The sequence below is a fragment of the Pelodiscus sinensis genome, chromosome 13 (assembly GCF_049634645.1).
Source record: "Pelodiscus sinensis isolate JC-2024 chromosome 13, ASM4963464v1, whole genome shotgun sequence".
NCBI classification, from domain to species: domain Eukaryota; kingdom Metazoa; phylum Chordata; order Testudines; family Trionychidae; genus Pelodiscus; species Pelodiscus sinensis.
In genome coordinates, this window is record NC_134723.1 from 41,609,416 (window position 1) to 41,629,100 (window position 19,685).

Consider the following 19,685-nt stretch of genomic DNA (forward strand, 5'->3'; position numbering starts at 1 on the left):
TACAAATGCATAAATGGTAAGCACATATTACTATACTATCTGATACGTTCATTGAAAGATCTCCAAAATCAGATCCAGGATAAGAAACCTATAAAATCAACAGACCAAAACTAAAAGAGATCTCATTTATTTTCATCTAGATATAGGTTACAGTTTATTAAAAAGAGAAGAGAGAGGAGGAGGAAGTGGCAAGATTTATGAATTACTTACAAGTTTGAGTCCCTTTCAGATAATTTTGAAAATATGCTGCAACTCAGGGTTACTTTGTTGATGAATTTTGAAGTTAAATATTTCAAGTTCTAAACGTGAATTTCTGTGTTCTTGGTGTGACTGTGAGCTAGTGAATGGTAATTACCGTTTCTGCAAGTTAGCAGTAAAAGTTCCATTGAATTCAGTGGTGGATTGTGAGCGGAATGAAAATATTAAAGGAATATTTATTAAATGATATATTTTAAAAAGAGTGGAATGATTTGAGCTTAGGGTTTAGTGGTTCTCTTCCACTACCATGTATGAAAGTAGGGTTCAGGTTGGACATGCACTGCATTGCTTAACAATGAATCCTCTGCATGATTATCATGAAGGATTGACCTAAAACAATTCTTTGCCTATCTCTCCTTGAGGGTTTTCTATACTACCCAGCCCCTGTTATTTAAGCACTTCTCAGAAACATGAATACCTACATAGTATCATAGAAGCTGGAGTTCAAGAGTGAACTCCTTTCTCAGACAAAAATACTGGTTTCTATAAGAGCATAGCCTACAGCAAATGTTCAGGATTGAACAGTACAGAGCAATGCCTGTCATTAGTTATAACATTTGATAAATATTCTGTGAATGAAGTCTTCGGTGTTTTGAAGAGCAGATACAAGCTGGATAAAATGTTGTGCCAATAATAGTGTATTAGTACCCAACTGTGCAGCATTCTATGTGCTTAGCTTCATGGAAGTCTGCTGTAGTCAACTTCCAATATTTACATCTTATATTAAATAAAATGACAATCTACCAGAAGTGTGAAATGTATTGCAATTTTATAGAAAACAGAAAAAGAATAAAGAGAGTGGTTCATTAAATGCTGTGTCAAACAGCTTCCAGTCACAGACCAGGGCCTGCTGGAATTACAACTGTAATGTTATCTTTTAGGAGACATTATAAGCATTGCACATATGCAATCCATATAGTCTTTCAAAGAATGCATATATTGGCTGGGACTTTTACTTAGCTAGGTGCTGTATATATGTTTTCAAAGCTCTCCGTTTTCCCCCCCAAAAATATAAAATGCATTTTCAAGTATAATGAAGTTCATCCTAAGAAGTCCTACTGCCCTGTGGATTAGACCTCTGAAGGTGCAGCTGCAGCGGTGTTTTTACTAGGAGGATAAAGCTAGATGGTATGGCAGTAGAAACATCTATGTCTAGTCTGTGTTGGTAGCCTTGGTGCAGGTTCCACTTCGCTGAAAAACAGAAGTGAAGTGTGCTACTGTAGATAAGATACCTTTGGTTGTTCCTGTATAAGAAATATGTGGCTTTTCCTTTCCATGGGGGGAATTCTAGTATAACCGAGGTGTCTGGAGAAAGTAGGCATCAATTGAGGCTATAATGGTCACAGGTATCCAGATATGGTACCTTCCAATAAAGTATTATATGTGAGCATATTTTGACATTGCTTATACATCTACATTCAGAACCATCAGTCTCTGTAGGCTAACATGCTCATGTTATTGTCTATGTACCTACGTCCTTTGTCCAGATACAGTTCCATGGCAGTGTAGGTCCGATCCGAACGTTAAAAAGGGATTTGACACTTCTAAAAATGTCACCCCTTCTCCATCAGCTGGATCCTGTTATCTGTTTGAAAAGCAAACTTTACAAAAAAAAATATTTTTCTTGAGGTCTTACTGGAGGAGGCCAGAAGGAAGTCTTAGAAAATGTCCTCTTTAGATTCAGAACGTTCCAGCCCAAGTAGAAACAGTACAAGCCTTCTCAAACTCCCAATATACTACAACCTTTATCAGAGCAGACTGTGCCTATGAATGAGAGAGCAGTTCAGACTCCATACTTAGACCAGTCCTTGACCTCTTTAATAAAACAACCAATAAGAGTGCTGGTTTTTGTGATGTAACCTGATAGCTGGATTGAGACAACCAAACACATTGGCTATTAAATGAAAAACAGTGAGTCCCCATCAACTAGCTGGGAATTTAAGCCAGCTACATGGAGAGGAAATCTGTAATAGCCCACTATTTTCAGCCTTTTAGCATACTTTATTTCATATGAATATGCATTACAATAGATGTTCTGTTCACCCTTAATGTCAGTAATTGTGTTCATTTTCTCATTATGATGCTATATTTTTGAAAGGGATTCTATTATGATGCAATGCCAATATTACACATTCAGTATTGTGATGTTCATGAATGCTTATACAAATTGTTGCATACTGTCATGTGCGTTTGACTGTCTGAAATTATCTATGAAAGACCAATATATAGCTTCATATTACTCAAAAACAGGTGAGAATTATTTCTGCTCTGAAAAAAATATTTGAACGGTTTAAATTAAAAGTAGTATCAATTTGTAGTCTTTGGAGGTTACATTGTAAATGCACTGTCAACTTATTACTTTTAGCTGTCAAAGTAACGATTTTCTCCCACTTCACTTTTAAAAAGTCTCTGGAAAATTCAAATGATGGGTGATAGCTCTATGGAGTAAGTGCTGGTCCCACGGAGTATTTTTGTGTCAGTGGGTCAGAAAATACTCTCTGTAGTATTTCTATATAAGGTTTTACTAACTGAACCTGAATTACTTGAGTCACAGTATAGAATGTGGTCAAAATTCATGGCAGTAAAGGGGATGTCTCTGCATTATAAGATGGTTTTTATCTGATTTCTAGTAGGACACATCACATTTTTTAAGTGTCTCGTTTCTGAGCCCAACCTTGGAAGGTCCTGCGTGCTACACATCTCCCATGGATTTAAATGGGTGTTGACAGCATTCAGCACCTTAAAATCTTTTATGTCAACCTCTGGCTAGCAACTGTCTGATAAACTTGTCACCATAAACTATTGCAAGGGAAAAGAGGCTTTTCTGTTTCTTCTCCTTCCTGGGGACCTCCTGTCTGCTGCAAAGGGAAGGTAGGATCCTTGTACATAGTTCCACCCTCCCCAACATTCTTGAGTATGGTAAGGGGGAAGATCATTCTCTATTAGTCTGCTCCCTTTCCCAGAACTTGCATATTTCTGCTAGAGAGGGGAGGCTGTTTTCAAACCAACACCGCCCCTGAAAGCTTCCAAGTTTCTGGTAGGGCAGGAAAGCAGGAAAATACCTGTACCTCTAACTCATGCTCATAGTCCATTCTGGCTCCAGCTAGGGTCTCTTCTACCCTACCCCCATCCTAACTAGTATGAGGGCTCATGGAGGCAAGAGGTAGTCTCTACTACTACACTCTTCTCTAGGTTCCATTTTGGGAGTCGTCTTCCTCCTAGAATAACGTCAGTACCTGTCTCTGCTGCCACTCAGCTTTCTAAGCAGCAGCAAGAAACGGATGTGAGTCTCTGCAGATCTGCTGTGGGGGTAGCAGCAGAGAAACTGATTAGACATGTTCATTAAGGCGAGAGGTAGCAGTAGAGGCAATCAAGATGTCTGACAGCGGATTTAGGAAAACGATAGTGCATCATTTCACACTCTGTTTATCTTTGAAAGACCACTCTTGCAACAGTTAACAGTAGATACTTAAGATACACATTAGAAAGCTAAAAATGCATACATTACCCATGTAAGTACCCTCGTTTACCAGGACGAGCTTTCAAGAGGCTTGGGTAAGAATGCATTTTTCAAGTTCTTTTTAGGACAATTAAATTCTCCTCTCTTTAGGAGAATCAATACAGATAGAAGATAAGCAGTGGAGGCCAAGTCAAGGGTCCCATTTACATAAAGGAAAATCGAAACAACCTGCACAGGGAAGATTTTATGGCAGATTTTGGCCTATAAAAATAATGCTGAGACTGCATCCTGAGAAGGGAGAGTGCTTTCCAAAAGCATGTGCGCACACAGTTATTTTGGAATGGATATACTTTAAAATAATCTGTTTCTTTTGTTAACAGTGGTATTATCAAGCACCGAGAGTCTTTATTCAGTTGTTAATCATAATGAAAAGAAGTTTTACCCTAGAGCAAGAAGACAACAGCACTGACATAAAAGCTGCGGGTATGCCAGATGCTCAGGAATATGCCTCTGCAGGCTACAGTGGTGGCCAGCAAACTGAGTTGCCATCCCATTCTCTACAAAACTGTGCGCAAAAGCTTCTGCCACCTCAAGAACTGAGAGCAAATATCAGTGAATTAAAAACTCACACAGCCATCTTGACAGGAAAAAGTTCACAAGAACAGAAAACAAATTTTGAAGCCACGAAGAACAAATACTGTGACCGTTCAAACAAACACTCCATCCTCTTTCCTGGACCCTCTCACCTATGGGGGTCTAGCAGACATGAATTAAAGTATTACTCAATGGCCATGACAGGAGAAATTTCACAAGAACAAAATGCAGCTGACTGTGAAATCAAGAAGAACAAGATGTATCATTTTCATCCATACAATCATGCCAGTTTTACTCCAGAGATCAGCTGTGGTATGGACTCACGAATTGCTGCATTGAATTACCATCACTCCTTGACTCCAAACCCCATGCCAAGATTAGAGTCCATAACCAGGCTTCCTATTTGTCAACGTGCTCATCTAGATATAGCAGCTATGAATACCTACCAGCTTGCCATACTGCCGTTCGCCCATCCCTGGTTTTCCACGCCTGTGATGCCATCATTTTCTGCCATTTCTATGCCCCGAGATACCCCTCATCAACATAGGGCATCCCCACATTATGCTTACTGCCACAGTTGTTGTTGTCTTGGAAGCTGGAGAGCCTCAACACCAAATACGCCACAAGAACTTTGGCTGAAAAGGAAAAACAAATGTTAGTGACATACAAATTTTTAGTGCGTATCACACATTTCCTTTTTATGTCCTTGGGGATATTGCTGAAAAATTAAACGTCCAGAAAGTTCATTTTCTTCTTTGCTTCTTTTTTTTTTTTTGTCCCTATTGTTCTATGATGGACCTTTTGAACACTATTCTAATGCAGGGTCTGTTACTATTTCAGCACAGTCTAAGACAGTGTGTCCCAATTTTATTTGGCCACGGAACCCTTTTATACTCAAAAGAATTTTGTGGAACCCCTCAAACAGTCTAATACATGGTCAATTGGTTTGACAGTTGAAGCTTCAACTTTGTCTGACGTGATGCTTGTATATTCATATTCAGTCACCCTCGCGCCCTGAGAGAGTATGGGGATTTACGGTGGTATATAATAGGCTATCACACCACTGACTGACTGCACGCACAGCATTGAGTAGTAACATCATCGTCCCCAGTCTCTGGCTAAGCTGGCATTACACAGGGACACTTATTGTGGCAAACACAAATGAAAATCGTTTTCAATAACATTCATAAATGCTTAAATATTAATTATTATTTTTAATCTTAAAATGTTATTGTAATGGAATTTTCTCACAGAACCCTTATCTTCACTTCGTGGAACCCTATTTGAGAAACACTGGTCTAAGAAAAGCAGCATCTAGGAAGAGGAACCTCCACTCACCTTTCATTGAAGCTCACTGGAGCAACGAGTTACCTTCAAATGACTCCAAGGCCAAACAATGCCCCCTTTATGTCTTTTTTTTAATTGTAAGATTTTCATACAATCAGCAGCATAGTTTGGTGGGGTGTGGTTTTTGTTTGTTTTTGTGGTTCAATGCTAAAGTCAGTTTCTTCAGTCATGCATTTTGTCATTTTCAACAAACTTACAGGACAGGTATTTTCTATCCTAAGTACAGAAAAGCGTTGGCCTCTTCTTTAAACATATGTGGTTATGGCTGATGAATAGTGACCTTTTTAATAGTGACCACTCTATTGTCTTGAGTGTCTAACAAACCTGCATTACATTTCCTCAAATCTGGCTCACCATCGAGACCTATTTATGACTCCTTATATAAAAAGCTGATTCAAGGCTATATGATGTATTGTTTTGTCAAACATTGAGAATCACAGTTCTTGGGTTCGATTTCTGTCTCTGCCCCGGGCTTGCTGTGTAAACTTGAGATATCACTGCACCTCACTTCCTCTTAATTTTCACAGTAGGAAAATGGGAATAATATCTCCCTCACAGCAGGGATGGGAGGCTTAGTTATTGTTTGTAAAACACTCTGTGCTCTTCCCAGAAACAATCTGTGAGTTTGTCTGTCTGTCCATCTGTTCAAGAACTGCTCAACAGGAAGAGCTAGGACCACCGAATTTGGTATGCAGCTTCCTCTTATAACTTAAAGCAATGTAAGGTTTTGATTATTCCAGTACAATGGGATGTGCCCAGAATGGGATTGCGTCTGTAAACGGATTTATAGGGCGCCCCATTGGCACCACGTCACCCCCCTTGGTCCCGTGCTTCCTTCACCCTTTTTTGAGCGCCCTCCGGCGTCCAAGTCTGTCTTAACAGCAGTTCATAGGCCCTCCCCTAGGTTGGGGCTTCACTGGCCCCCGAGGCGGGGCCGGCCCCGTTCTGACCGCAGGGAGAGGGGGGTCCGGGCGCTCCCCTTCTCAAGGACCCCAGCCCAGGGCCCTAAGGACACGAACGCCTATGCCGTCCGGTCAGATCCAGCTGGCGGGGTGTCCACTGTAACTCACCAGCCCGCAGGCTCCCTTTGCCAGCCCTGGGCTACTTCCTCTCTCCGCGGTCAAACATGCCATTGTCGTCGGGCTCACCTTCTCGGCTTGGGTCCCATCCATCGCGGGTCCCCGATGCGGAGCTGCTCTCTCTGCCTCTCTCCTTCGCCCAGCATCTTCTGGGGTTTAAATCCCTGCGCCGGCTCCCGGTCCACAGGGTCCCGCCCCTTCCAGCATGCCCCTGCTTCCGGTCTGTCAGTGGGGCCGGATGCCGATGTGTCTCTGCCTGTGCTGGCGCCCGCAGGAACAGCTGACGCACCGGCGGTAGACAGCGCTAGCACTGCTCGGCCTGCAGCCCAGCACACCCGGTGCCGCTACTCTGCCCCCCCCCAAGAGCCGCCAGACAAGTGGCTACCAGTGGGACTGGAGTGTGGGGCACTTCCGCTCCATCACAGTGTCTCATAAAACCATACGGAAAAGAGACAATCACCAGGCAGGTGAAAGGGGCTGGCTTGGGGCATGCCCCAACCCCAGCCTAGAGCCTCCCCTCCCACAGTGCCCTTTGGGAGGCGGGGGGCTGAAGCTCCCCCCCCCATTCATAGCAGAACATTGCTGGCTGTTCCCCTTCATCTTGGAGCAAGGGGCAAGTGCAATTTGCTGCGTTCCTCACACTGTCTGGAGAGTAAGGATGCCTAAGTTTAGCGTAGTGGTTCCCAACCTTTTGTAGGGCGGGCACCGCACCAGTGGGTGATGTCATCCTGCTGCGTCGCTCGGCCCCATGCCAAGTGCACCTGCGCTGGTGCCAGACCCCCCCAGCATGGCCATTTCGCTGCTCCGGACCGTCTGCCCTGCTCCCGCGGCTTCCCCGCTGTGCTCCCCGGCAGGTTCTCCCACCACCGGCGCTTCCCCTGGCCCCGCAACGCGTGCGGCCCGTCCTCCCCCAAACGTCCCGCGTCGCAACCCCAAATAGGCGGGCGCACGTAAATGCCCTGGCGGGCACCGCGTTGGGGACCACTGGTTTAGCAGTTAATCCTGTCAACTACACACATTTCCTCCCCACCCCCACCCTTTTGCTGCCTCTCTATCAAAGACAACAAGGGTGGGGGAGAGCAGGAGCCGGTGCCTGTGGGAAGCTGGCTTTACGCTGATTCCCCACGAGTACCGGATCTGCCTCCCCTTCCCCCATTGCTGCCTCTGATATCAGCGCGGAGGGTAAAGGGGGGGCAGGCTTAAAAAGAGACGACAGTGTGAGGGATGCGGTAGGGGAGGCTGCTGCAAAGCAGCCTCTATCCGCAGCAGATCCGAGCTCCCCATGGGCAGAGATTGCTCTGTGGCAGCAACCCCTAATCATGGGGGATCTGAGGTCCCTGTGGACAGAGGCTGCTCCGGCATCCCACTGAGCAGCCTTTGTCCGTGGGGGGAGGGAGATCCCTGCAGACAAAGTTGCTCTGGCATGGAACAACCCATGACCATGGGGAGCTCAGACCCTCCACAGACTGGCTGAAGCCACAGAGCAGTTTCTGTCTGGGGGGAGCTCAGACAATCCATGGACTGGGGCTGCTGCCATCCCACACGGCTGCCTCTGTATCACAGGCAGCAGCACAGGTTGGCAGGCAGAGCCGGTCTGAGTGGGGAGCCAGTTTCTAAACCGGCTCCTCTTGCAGACCAGCTCCTGTCTGCTGCTCCATGCTGCTGCCTGCGTACTGCACCCCGCATCCCCAGCCCCCTGTCAGAGCAACAATTTAAATGAAGAAAAAACAAAAATTGAGTTAAGGACCCAAGCAACACCGGATAAATCTTCTAGTACACAATGAAGACAATGGATTATGACCTGGTAGTATTCAAAAGCTGTAATAGATAATTAAATAGGGTACGTCCACACAGCACATTTATTTTAAAATAAGCTATTTCTGATTTTTTCCCGAAATAGTTTATTTCAAAATAGCAACTCTCCACTACAGAGAAGCCTCAAAATTAGTCTGAGGCAGACTTCCCTAATGTGGACATGCTACCTTGAATTAGAGCCCCAGGAGGCACCGGGGAGTGGCTATTTTGAAATAGCAGCAGTGGGGCCTCCACACTACTGCTATTCCAAAATAGCTCTTTCAGAAAAAGTGTTATTCCTTGTGGACTGAGGTTTACAGATTTCGAATTAAGCTGTCGTCCTTTCAAAATTTCAAAATAATGTAATTGCTGTGTAGACGCATTGTTATTTTGAAATAACAGCCATTATTCTGAAATAATGCTGCTGTGTAGACGCACTCTTAATGAATAACTTTGTAAGTCCTGTAAGAAAAAAAGCAATACATGTAGGCTGTGTCTACACTGGGCCACGTATTCAGGAAAATCAGCTGCTTTTCCGGAATAAGCTGCGAGCTGTCTACACTGGCCCTTGAATTTCCGGAAAAGCAACGATGCTCTACTGTACAAAATCAGCCGCTATTCCGGAAAAACTATTCTGCTCCCGCTCGGGCATAAGTCTTTATTCCGGAACACTGTTCCGGAAAAGGGCCAGTGTAGACAGCCCAGTAGTCTTTTCCGGAAAAAAGCCCCGATCGCGAAAATGGTGATTGGGGCTCTTTTCTGGAAAAGCGCGTCTACATTGGCCACAGACGCTTTTCCGGAAAAAGTGCTTTTCCGGAAAAGCAGCCTGCCAATGTAGACGCTCCTTTTCCGGAAAAACTGAAAACGGAATAGTATTCCGTTTTATGCGTTTCTGGAAAGTCATGCCAGTGTAGACACAGCCGTACTGAATAACAAAGGATACTCATATCTTAGATTCAAAGTGCTACATTGTTCAACATCTTTATAAATGACTTGGATGAGGGGATGGATTGCACCCTCAGCAAGTTTGCAGATGACACTAAGCTAGGGGGAGAGGTAGATATGTTGGAGGGCAGGGATCGGGTCCAGAGTGACCCAGACAGATTAGAGGATTGGGCCAAAAGAAATCTGATGAGGTTCAACAAGGACAAGTGCAGAGTCCTGCACCTGAGACAGAAGAATCCCAGGCACTGTTACAGGCTGGGAACCAACTGGCAAAGTAGCAGTGTGGCAGAAAAGGACCTAGGGATTACAACGTATGAGAAGCTGGATATGAGTCAACAGTGTGCCCTTGTAGCCAAGAAGGTAAATGGAATATTGGTGTGCATTAGTAGCAGCATTGCCAGCAGATCTGGAGAAGTGATTATTCCCTTTTATTCGGCACTGGTGAGGGCACATCTGGAGTATTGTGTCCAGTTCTGGATCCCCCACTATAGAAAGGATGTGGACGCATTAGAGAGGGTCCAGCGGAGGGCAACCAAATGGAGCACATGACCTATGAGGAGAGGCTGAGGGATTTGGGCTTGATTAGACTTCAGAAGCGAAGAGTGAGGGGGGATTTGATAGCAGCCTTCAACTTCCTGAAGGGAGGTTCCAAAGAGGATGGAGAGAGGCTGTTCTCAGTAGTGACAGATGGCAGAACAAGGAGCAATGGTCTCAATTTATAGTGGGAGAGGTCTAGGTTGGATATTAGGAAAAACTATTTCATTAGAAGGGTGATGAATACTGGAGTGGGTTACCTAGGGAGGTGGTGGAATCTCCATCCCTAGATGTTTTTAAGTCTTGGCTTGACAAAGCCCTGGCTGGGATGATTGAGTTGGGGTTGGTCCTGGTTTGGGCGGGGGGGCTGGACTTGATGACCTCCTGAGGTCTCTTTCAGCCCTATGATTCTAAAGAAACTGAGCTGTAACTTTTGGCTGCTAGACACAGCACTGTGGTATATATCTCTTTCCATGGCACAAGAGAACTACTGTCTAATAAATATCATCTGAGGTGAGTATTTAAAGAAAGGGTAGTAGCACTAATGGACTATTGAGACATGTATGTGGAATGGATTTTAATGGTGTCTAGTGAAATTTAAAAATGGATCATGGTGTCCATTCTTGTGCAGTACAGGTTGAACCTCTCTAGTTCAGAACTCTCTGCTCTGGAAACATCCGTCGTCTGGAATGATTTGAATTAGCCAGATGTCCACTTTTCATGGGTGTGGACAAGTTTCCCGTGGTCCCGTAAAATTTGTTTACAGCCACCAGTCCTAGTTCTCAGTGCTTTGTGTTGTTATTTAGCTCTAATTTACCCCTCAGCTCAGTAAGCAGTGGAAATGTCGACAATTTTATTAGACAATACTGAACTCCCATGGTCCAGAAAATTCTCTGGTTTGGAGCCAGTCAGGTCCCAAGGGTGCCAGACTAGAAAGATTCAACCTGAATAAATCCACACTGAAAAGTATCTGCTTTGGGCAGAGGCTCAGACCATGCTAACGCTTGTTAATAATATTGTTAACCTATTTAACTGTTGGGCTGATTGAATTAATCCATACATTGCTACATGTTATAGCAGGGTGGGCAATAACTTTTGGTGGGGGGCCATTCCAAGATTTTGGTAAGTGGTCAAGGGCCGCACTTCTCTGTGGAGTGGGGTGCAGGGTCTAGGGTGGAGGTTGGGTGCAGAAGGGCGCACGGGGTAAGTGACGGGGGTACAGGAGACGGTGTGAGGTCTCAGAGGGAGTTTGGGTGGAGGAGGGGTTGTGACCTGGGTCCAGGGATTGGGGTGTAGGGTTAGGGAGGGGGTGTGGGTGGGAGAAGTTTACCAAAGTGTCTCCTGGCCAGCAGCCCCAGCCTGCTTGACAATACAGGCTGCTCCCTCCATGTGGCTCAGCAATTTTAGCAATAACACGTTACATTTTAAAATAACGTTTTACATCCCTACAGTACACACACATAAAAGGCCACTGTCCTAATGTTCTTACAATGTAATAGCTGGATTCCTTTCTCGTTAAAGTCAATAAGTTTACCAATGAATGTCAAAGGGCTGGATTGGGTCCTAGAAGAGACAGGTAGACACAGGTAGACAGACCCGGAACAATAGTGAGAGCAGACCATTTTGGAAAGGAAATCAGTGATATGCTAAAAACATACGAAATTATTTGAAGAACAAAATGGAGATCACTTTGCACATGAAAGGCAGAGGCTGTTTGTAGCACTGGGGGACAGTATGAAATCATAGGGAGAAAGTAGTCAAATGGGGAACTATAAAAGAGAACTGCATAACGTACAATTTGAGCTTGTAAATTCAATGAAATGACTTGTTTAATGGGTCTTTACTGTATCATGCTTACTTTAAATTATCTTAATGTCCCTGACCTGCCTCAAATTAAAAAAAAATGAAATTAAGTGAAATAAGTCTAGCTGAAGCCATTGTCCTCCAGTTGGGAAGATAACTCTTCAAACCACAAAACATGGTCCAATGCAGGTGAACCTGAGAGTGTAAATCCAAACCAAAGTATGCATTACTCCCAACTGAAACCCACTTTAGTCTTCTTTAGAATCGTACTTAGCATGTAACTGTGGGTATGTCTACACTACTAACGGATGTTAGTTCGAATTAACTTTCATAGGCGCTACACTAGCGCTCCGCTAGTTCGAACTTAATTCGAACTAGTGGAGCGCTTAGTTCGAACTAGGTAAACCTCAAATTACGAGGACTAAGCCTAGTTCGAACTTACTAGTTCAAATTAAGGGGTGTGTAGTCCCTTAATTCGAACTAGTGGGAGGCTAGCCCTCCCCAGCTTTCCCTGGTGGCCACTCTAGGCACTACCAGGGAAACTCTATTGCCCCTCTCCCGGCCCCGGAGTCCTTAAAGGAGCACGGTCTGGCTACGGTGCCCGTGCCAGGTGCAAGCCTGCCAGCACCCAGCCAGCAGACCCTGCACCTGGCACGCCACGAGTCAGCCACCCGATGCCCCCCAGCCCTCCGCCTCTTCCCGGGACCAGGCTGGCAGCTCTCGGGAGCCTGGCCAGGACCGCAAGAGGCGGGCACCCTCCTGGTCTAGTGTGGACATCGTGGACCTCGTCCACGAACTCCACACTAGGCACAGGAAAGTGGCCGTCTAGGGCAGGAGAGCTGCCAGCCTGGCCACCCAGGAGCAGGTTTGCATGAAAATCAAGGTGGTCCACTGAGACCCCCGACCCTGAGCCCTGAGCTTAGAATGGCCGTACTGGGTCAGACCAAAGGTCCATCTGGTCCAGTAGCCTGTCTGCCGACAGCAGCCAACCCTAGGTACCCTGGAGGGGATGGACCAAAGACAGTGACCAAGCCATTTGTCTCGTGCCATCCATCTCCAGCATTCCACAAACTTTGGGCAGGGACACCATTTCTACCCCCTGGCCAATACCACTCCATGGACCCAACCTCCATGACTTGATCTCACTTCTCTTTAAACTCTGTTCTAGTTTTAGCCTTCACAGTCTCCTGCAGCAAAGAGTTCCACAGGTTGACTCTTTGCTTTGTGAAGAAGAACTTTCTGTTACTAGTTTGAAGCCTGCTATCCATTCCTTTCCTTTGGTGTCCTCTAGTCTTTCTATTATGGGAACTAATGGAGAACTTTTCTTTATGCACCCTCTCCACCCCACTCATGCTTTTATAGACCTCTATCATATCCCCCCTCCGTCTCCTCTTCTCTAAGCTGAAAAGTCCCAGTCTCTTTAGCCTCTCTTCATATGGGACCTGTTCCAAACCCCTGATCATTTTAGTTGCCCTCCCCTCTCCCACCCTCTCTCTTCCCCTCTCCCACCTCTTTTTCCCAGTCTCCCCCAGTTTTGTTCAATAAAGAGAGATTCTGTTTTTGAACACACGTTTTCTTTATTTTGTACATCAGGAAGGGGGGCTAGGGAAGGGTAAGTGGAAGGAGGTGAGGGAGGACTGGGGTACGCGCCCCCGAGGGGGAGGACTGGGCTGGCTCTGCGGGCTTCTCGGGGTGGAAGTTCTCCTGCAGCCCCCCTGTTTGCCTCCTCCCCCCGGATGGCAGCCTGTGGCAAGTGCAGCCGGGCTGATGGCCGAGTGCTGTGATGTTCTGCGTGTGGGCACTCAGGGCACTCCAAGCCAGGACTGTTTTGCAAGCGGGGAACCCTGAGAACTGTCTGTCCGGGGTGGGGGTCGGATCCCTTTAAGCACAGCCCTCGGCTAGCCTGAGGCATCAGCTCCACGCTCTAAGTCCTCATGTGATGCCCTGCCGGCACTGCTTCCGGCCATCCTTAACCTCGGTTCAGGGTCCACTCTGTGTGGACATGCTAGTTCGAATTAGCAAAACGCTAATTCGAACTAGTTTTTAAGTCGAGATGCGCTAGTTCGAATTAGCTAAGTTCGAATTAACTAATTCGAATTAAGTTAGTTCGAATTAGCGCTGTAATGTAGACATACCCTTACAGTTTGCACGTTACCTCTGAATTTGGCCTGCTTAGTCTAACTGAAAATCAGGAAGTCTAAGATAACGTAACTCATATACCAAAGGCCAGAAGAAAGCACTACAGAAAGGAAGGGTGTAAGAATGTGTAAGTAGGCCATTTCTCCTTTTATCTTCTTCTAGTATCACAATCATTTAAATTACTCCAACTTAGAACCCAACTGTGCACTCATAGAATCACATCCACTTATTGATATCTATTGAGTCTAATTTATAGTAATTTACGTTACTTCAAAAAAGTGGTTACAATGCAAACAGGTGGAATTAGAGGAGAAACAGAAGCAGGATCCTCCTAAATTTAATGGGGGAGTGGCTGGTAGTACAATGTTCTCTAGGAGTTGCTTTCAGTTCTGGAAATAGCTCCCCCCTCAGAGCCAAAATAGTCTTGATTTGTGGGCCTCTAGGGAGCATTACAAGGCAATGTATTTCAGACTATTGCAGGGAATGGGGAAGTTATGAAGGAATTTGGATCCGTGGAAGAGAAAGTGGTTTGGCAAGCTGTTACATTTTATTCTTTCTCTAATTTTAAGGATTTCCTAGAGCCCTTGATAGGTTCCATCCTAACGTCTGTACAGTTTTAAAGAACTAATAACCAGTTTGGCCCTGCATATTTTATATATACATAACATATTTTGCCACCATCACTAGTGAGCAAAGAATGTATGACATCGCTAGAGTAACAAATACCATATATGTCACAGCCATGGTGTCGCTTCACTGCAGCAACATTCTAGAACTCTACCACACTCTGTAGCCAAGAATTTAGCATGTCTTTAAACCGATCCTGGACTGAGTATAACATTACATTTCCAGGTTTAACTGACTTTTGACTACAATTTAGATTCATGGCTACAAATACTTCAGAAAAAGAAGAAAAATTTAAAGTTATGTTTGATATGGCAGTAGAGCTAATATCCACTGACAAAAACGCCTTCATTTCTGAAAAATCAGATAAAAGGCATTCATCAGTTTCTTTAATGCTGGACCAGAAGATACCAAGAGATTTACCTGCAAAGGACATTTTGGAAGAACACGATTATAAAGCTGTGCAAGAAGATGCCAACTTCTCCAGAAAACTGCATTACCATAGCTGTCACCAAAAAACAGTAGAAACAGGAGAGATAAATGTACTTCTTTCTCTCTCCTTTCCCAAAAAACTGTGGAAAATAGTAGAAAGTGATGAGTTCAAGTCTATTAGTTGGAATGAGAATGGAGATTGTGTCATTATAGATGAAATCTGCTTTCAGAGAGAAATCTTAGACCGAAGAGGCATCTTAAGGATTTTTGATACCGATAGTATGAAAAGCTTCATTCGACAACTCAACCTCTATGGATTCAGTAAAATACGTAAAAATATCATTTCACCTCATTTTCAAGCAGAGAAAAACAGAACCAGAGCAAGAATACTGGTAAAGCTGTGAAAATCTATGTTTTAAATCATATCCTTGCTTTACATAAGGGGACACATTCTTGAGTCTCAGCCTGCCTGCTCTTGGCACAGCTCAGGAGAGGGTGAGGTACAAATATGGCTTTAATGTATGTTTGTTCTGCCCTACTTCTTGAACAGGCGATACTGGGAGAGTTATAGGACATTGCAGAGAGCAACATGAGGGTGCTGTATATTACACCAATTGCCTACAACTCTAAGGAGCTGTGACTGGGTCACAGGGATCACTTGGCTGTGCTGAGCTGAGTGTTGTCTGTACCAGAGATACATTTGGGATGATTTTATTAACAAATTGTATTATGACATTACTGTGCCCTAGAAGGCCTCTATGAATGCAGACCCCTGGGGTTAAGCAGGGTTGTGTCATGTGTCTGCCAGGCCAAAGCCAATGGTGAATGATCAGCAGCACTTAACAAATTGTTTAATGGGGCTATAGGTTTGCTTTTCCTAGAGAAGACACTTCCTCTTCTTGTTTGAAGGGAAGGGGGTTTGGGAGTAATGGAAAATTACCAAAAGGCAGAACAAAAGAAACAGTTTCAAGCAGAAATATACAAAAGAACTCTTGGAGGCGTTAATCTGGGGGGAACTATTTTCCACCAGATTAAACTAAGGGAGATTGCTGCACTCTGCAGGGGCAGGGTAGGGGTACATTCTTGTCTGTGGGAGCACATATGATCCTCCAAGGACCCCGCGGGAAAGGTAAGCCAGTAAGGAACATTGCATTCAGGGTATTTTATTGTTTTGTATCATCTGTACTCTCCTGAGGTTTATCTATTAAGTTAGTCAGGAGTATAAAGTTGCTGAATAAAATGTGTGTGTTCACTGCTTTAAAACTGCTGTATGGGCCTGAGAAAGTTAAACTATGAACCGAAAGCCTCACTTTTTGGGGTGGAGTTCTGGGAGAGGAATGTGATTAAGTACTGGGGAGTCTGAAGGATCAACACTGTGTCCAGAGTGGGTAGGCAATAGGACAGCAACTTTCAGCACTTGGAAGGGAGGTACTAGAAGATCTACACCCTGAGGCCTGGTCTATACTACAGCGGAAGGTTGAATTAAGATATGCAACTCCAGCTATGTTAATTACATAGCTGGAGTCAATGTATCTTACTTACATCACATTTCTGTGCCGTCCACACAGTGGGAAGCCAACAGCAGGATTACTGGTGCCAATGTGGGCACCCTCTGAATTCGATTTAACAGGTCTTCACTAGACCCGCTAAATCAAACTCCAGAAGATCAACGTGGCAGCATCGATCTTCCGCATAGTGTAGACATGGCCCAAGTATGCTTCTAGGGATCCTGAGATTCATGCCCTGGGAATTCATAGGAGAGAGACTCACAGCTGTAGTACTGGATAGCCAGGAAGGGGCACTCTCTAGGATCTGTGGCAAGAGCTAGACCCATTCCCTCTTTATTATTTATGCACTATCTGCAAAAGAGGTCTCAAGTCAGCCCCTACCGAAATGACTAATGTGGCTGGCATGTAAAGTATCCTTAAAGTCATAAACGTGCATAGTTTTTTAAATGACTATGTGTAGCATAGTGAAAAGAAATACAACTGTAGAATACCAAAACTGTCAATAAATTAATTAATCATGTATAATTAGGAGGAAGGGACTATAAGATGAGTATGAGGTAGAACTTTCTCCAGTGAGCCCTGTTAGAGTATCCTTATGGTTTGGGATATTTAAAATGAGATTAAGCAAAGCTCTAGAAAAAGTATTGTAGAGAACATCACACCATTGCCCCAGACAGACAGACAGACCAGATTCATTATTAGATCTTTCTTCTGCAGTTACTATGATTTCACTTTAATATTTTTTTAAAAAAGTCATTCAGACATACAATTTGGAAAACTCTTTCATGACTTACAACGTGGTAACATCACGCCCAGGTTCTGTTTTTACATAGGCAAAACTCCTATTGAGTTAAATAAGAGTTTTATCTGAGTAAGGGACACAGAATAGTCAGCTTTTATTGCTAGAGAGAATCTGAGGTTTAGTATGATCGAGTTCACAGCATACAGTCTCCAACCTTTTTATGCCCAAGATCACTTCCTGAATTTAAGGGCAACCCAAGACCTACCCTGCCCCTTCGCTAAGGCCCGGACCCTTCCCCAAAACTCCATCCCTCTCACTCCATCTCCCCCTCACTTTTACTGGGTTGAGATGCAGGAGAGGGTGTGGGGTGCTGGTTGAGAGGGGCTTCAGGGATGGGGCAGGAGGTTAAGTACAGGAAGGGGTCAGGGCGTGGAAAGGGATATAAGAGAAGTCAGGCTGGGGCAAGGGTGCAGGAGGTTCAGAGTGCAGGAAAGGGTATAGGGTGCTGGCTATGGGAGCGGGCAATGCTGACAGTGGGCGATTCTAGGTTGATGGTGCAGTGAGGATGAACTGAAGCAGGCACCCTGCCTGTCCTTGCCCCACACTGCCCCCCAAGAGGGGCGAATGCACCCCCCCCCTTCACACACGCGGGGCTGTGAGGCTGCACTGGGTGCTTCCAGAAATGGGTCAGCACTGAGTAGCATGGGACAGAGACAGGCAAGGAGCCAGCTGATTGCAAACTACTGGAGGACTCACCAGGATCGACCAGTCAAATCACGATTGACCGGTTGGAGATCATGGATGTAGACAATAGGCACTGACATTTTTTATGGCAAGGTATTTTACATTTGTTTCACAAGTTAAAGCATTCTGAACCTGATTGTTACATGTTAAATTAAGAAGTGTTTGGGATTTTGTTCCAGTTGTACCACAATCCATATTTTAGAAGAGGGTACCCCTTTCTCATTCAGAGAATGAAGAGAAGAGTTGGCATCAAAAGTAACGAACAGCCAAATCCCATCAATCCGAATTTGAAGAGAAGAAAGCCAGCTGCTCCAAAGAAGTATATTTCCTTTCAAGATTCAGTTCAACCAAATGACCTGCAAATGCCTTGTCTAAAAGAAACAATGTGTAACAACCGACCAAAGAAGTCAATAAATGCAGGGAATGGTAAAATGAACCATTCCTACCCAGTCTCTACCCCATGGATTTTGGAAAATGTAACTGAAAACTCTATACAAGATAATATTTCTAGCCAAAGAAATCCATATATGGATAGTAATGCCACCGGCTCAACTTGTCCAGATTTTCTCCTGACTCCAGAAATAGGGCTTGAACCCTCAACAGGACTCCATCATTTACCTTCAACTTACCAGGACTTTGTATTCATGAATGCTCAGTTTACTACTTTAATGTCCTTTTGGAACCCCTGGTTTTCAATGTTGATGGCAGCAGCTTCAACTATTCCTTTGACAGAAACTCTCAACCAACAATTTACTTCTCCAGGTCAGCCTTGTTCTTTATGCAACTGCCATGGTAACACTGAGCCTTCTGCCAGCTATGCTTCTGCAAATGCAAATTCTTCAGATCTCTTGTGACTGACAAATTACAGTTTATAATGGCTGAAGCAGATCATGTCTTTTAAAAATAATATACAATTAAACTGGTTAAAAAGTCTAATTAATGGGAGTATTTATTTCTTCTTTACACTTAAGTGTCCCGGATAATCATCATAAACAAGGCTGTGCTAGAGATGATTAAAAATGCATGCTTCCATGCACCAGTTGTAAAACAAGTCAAGCCAGTAGTACTCTCACAGCTCTTTTAGACCTAGGAATTATAATGCCCCAATCCTGACACTCAGAACTTCACAGGATCAGGTCACTGTAGAAATCCCTTCTTTTGGATTTCCATTTCCCAGTGAAGGTTTAAGGGAATAAGTTCATCTAATTATCTTTAAAAATCTTATACTTGTACAGTACTTACACAAGTGTTTAAAAAAACCCATATAGCAGTTTCCATTTTGTAGCCACATTAACTCCATGGAGTACTGCATTCGGTTCACTTCCGTGCCAGAAAAGAGACTGACAAATTGGCAAGAGTTCAGAGAACTATAATAGTCGAAGGAATTGGCTTATCAGGAACGGCTGTACAAAAAATATGCCACAAAAAAAAGTGGGTGGAGGAAAGTATATTTGAAGGGTGTAAACACGTAGGATGGAGAATTACTTAGGGACATTCCAAGAGGGGAAATAGAATTAATAGGTTGAAATTAAAAAAGGGAAAATGCACACTGACCTGTGTATCGAGAAAATATTCCTGGCAGTGAGATTGCTCTCACAGTATAATAGTTTTTCAGCTGAGCTGGTGGAAGCCTTTGTGAACATATAAAGCTGTAGATAAACATGAGAAAATGTACTCCAGGG

At 44.3% G+C, this 19,685-nt stretch overlaps 1 protein-coding gene across 1 annotated transcript; it reads left to right on the forward strand.

The window, feature by feature from the left end:
• The first annotated feature begins 14,701 nt into the window (after positions 1-14,701).
• LOC112543818 (uncharacterized) lies at positions 14,702-19,023 on the forward strand. Its single transcript, XM_025178838.2, has 2 exons — positions 14,702-15,401; positions 18,183-19,023. The coding sequence occupies exons 1-2, from the start codon at positions 14,838-14,840 to the stop codon at positions 18,855-18,857; spliced, it is 1,239 nt and encodes a 412-aa protein (XP_025034623.2). The 5' UTR covers positions 14,702-14,837; the 3' UTR covers positions 18,858-19,023.
• The last annotated feature ends 662 nt before the right edge of the window (positions 19,024-19,685 follow it).

Bases quoted from the DNA above. Each gene is read 5' to 3' on its own strand.
- LOC112543818 (XM_025178838.2), top strand. From the start codon at position 14,838: ATGGCTACAAATACTTCAGAAAAAGAAGAAAAATTTAAAGTTATGTTT. The intron at 15,402-18,182 runs GTAAAGCTGTGA...ATTTTGTTCCAG, and splicing joins GAACCAGAGCAAGAATACTG to TTGTACCACAATCCATATTT.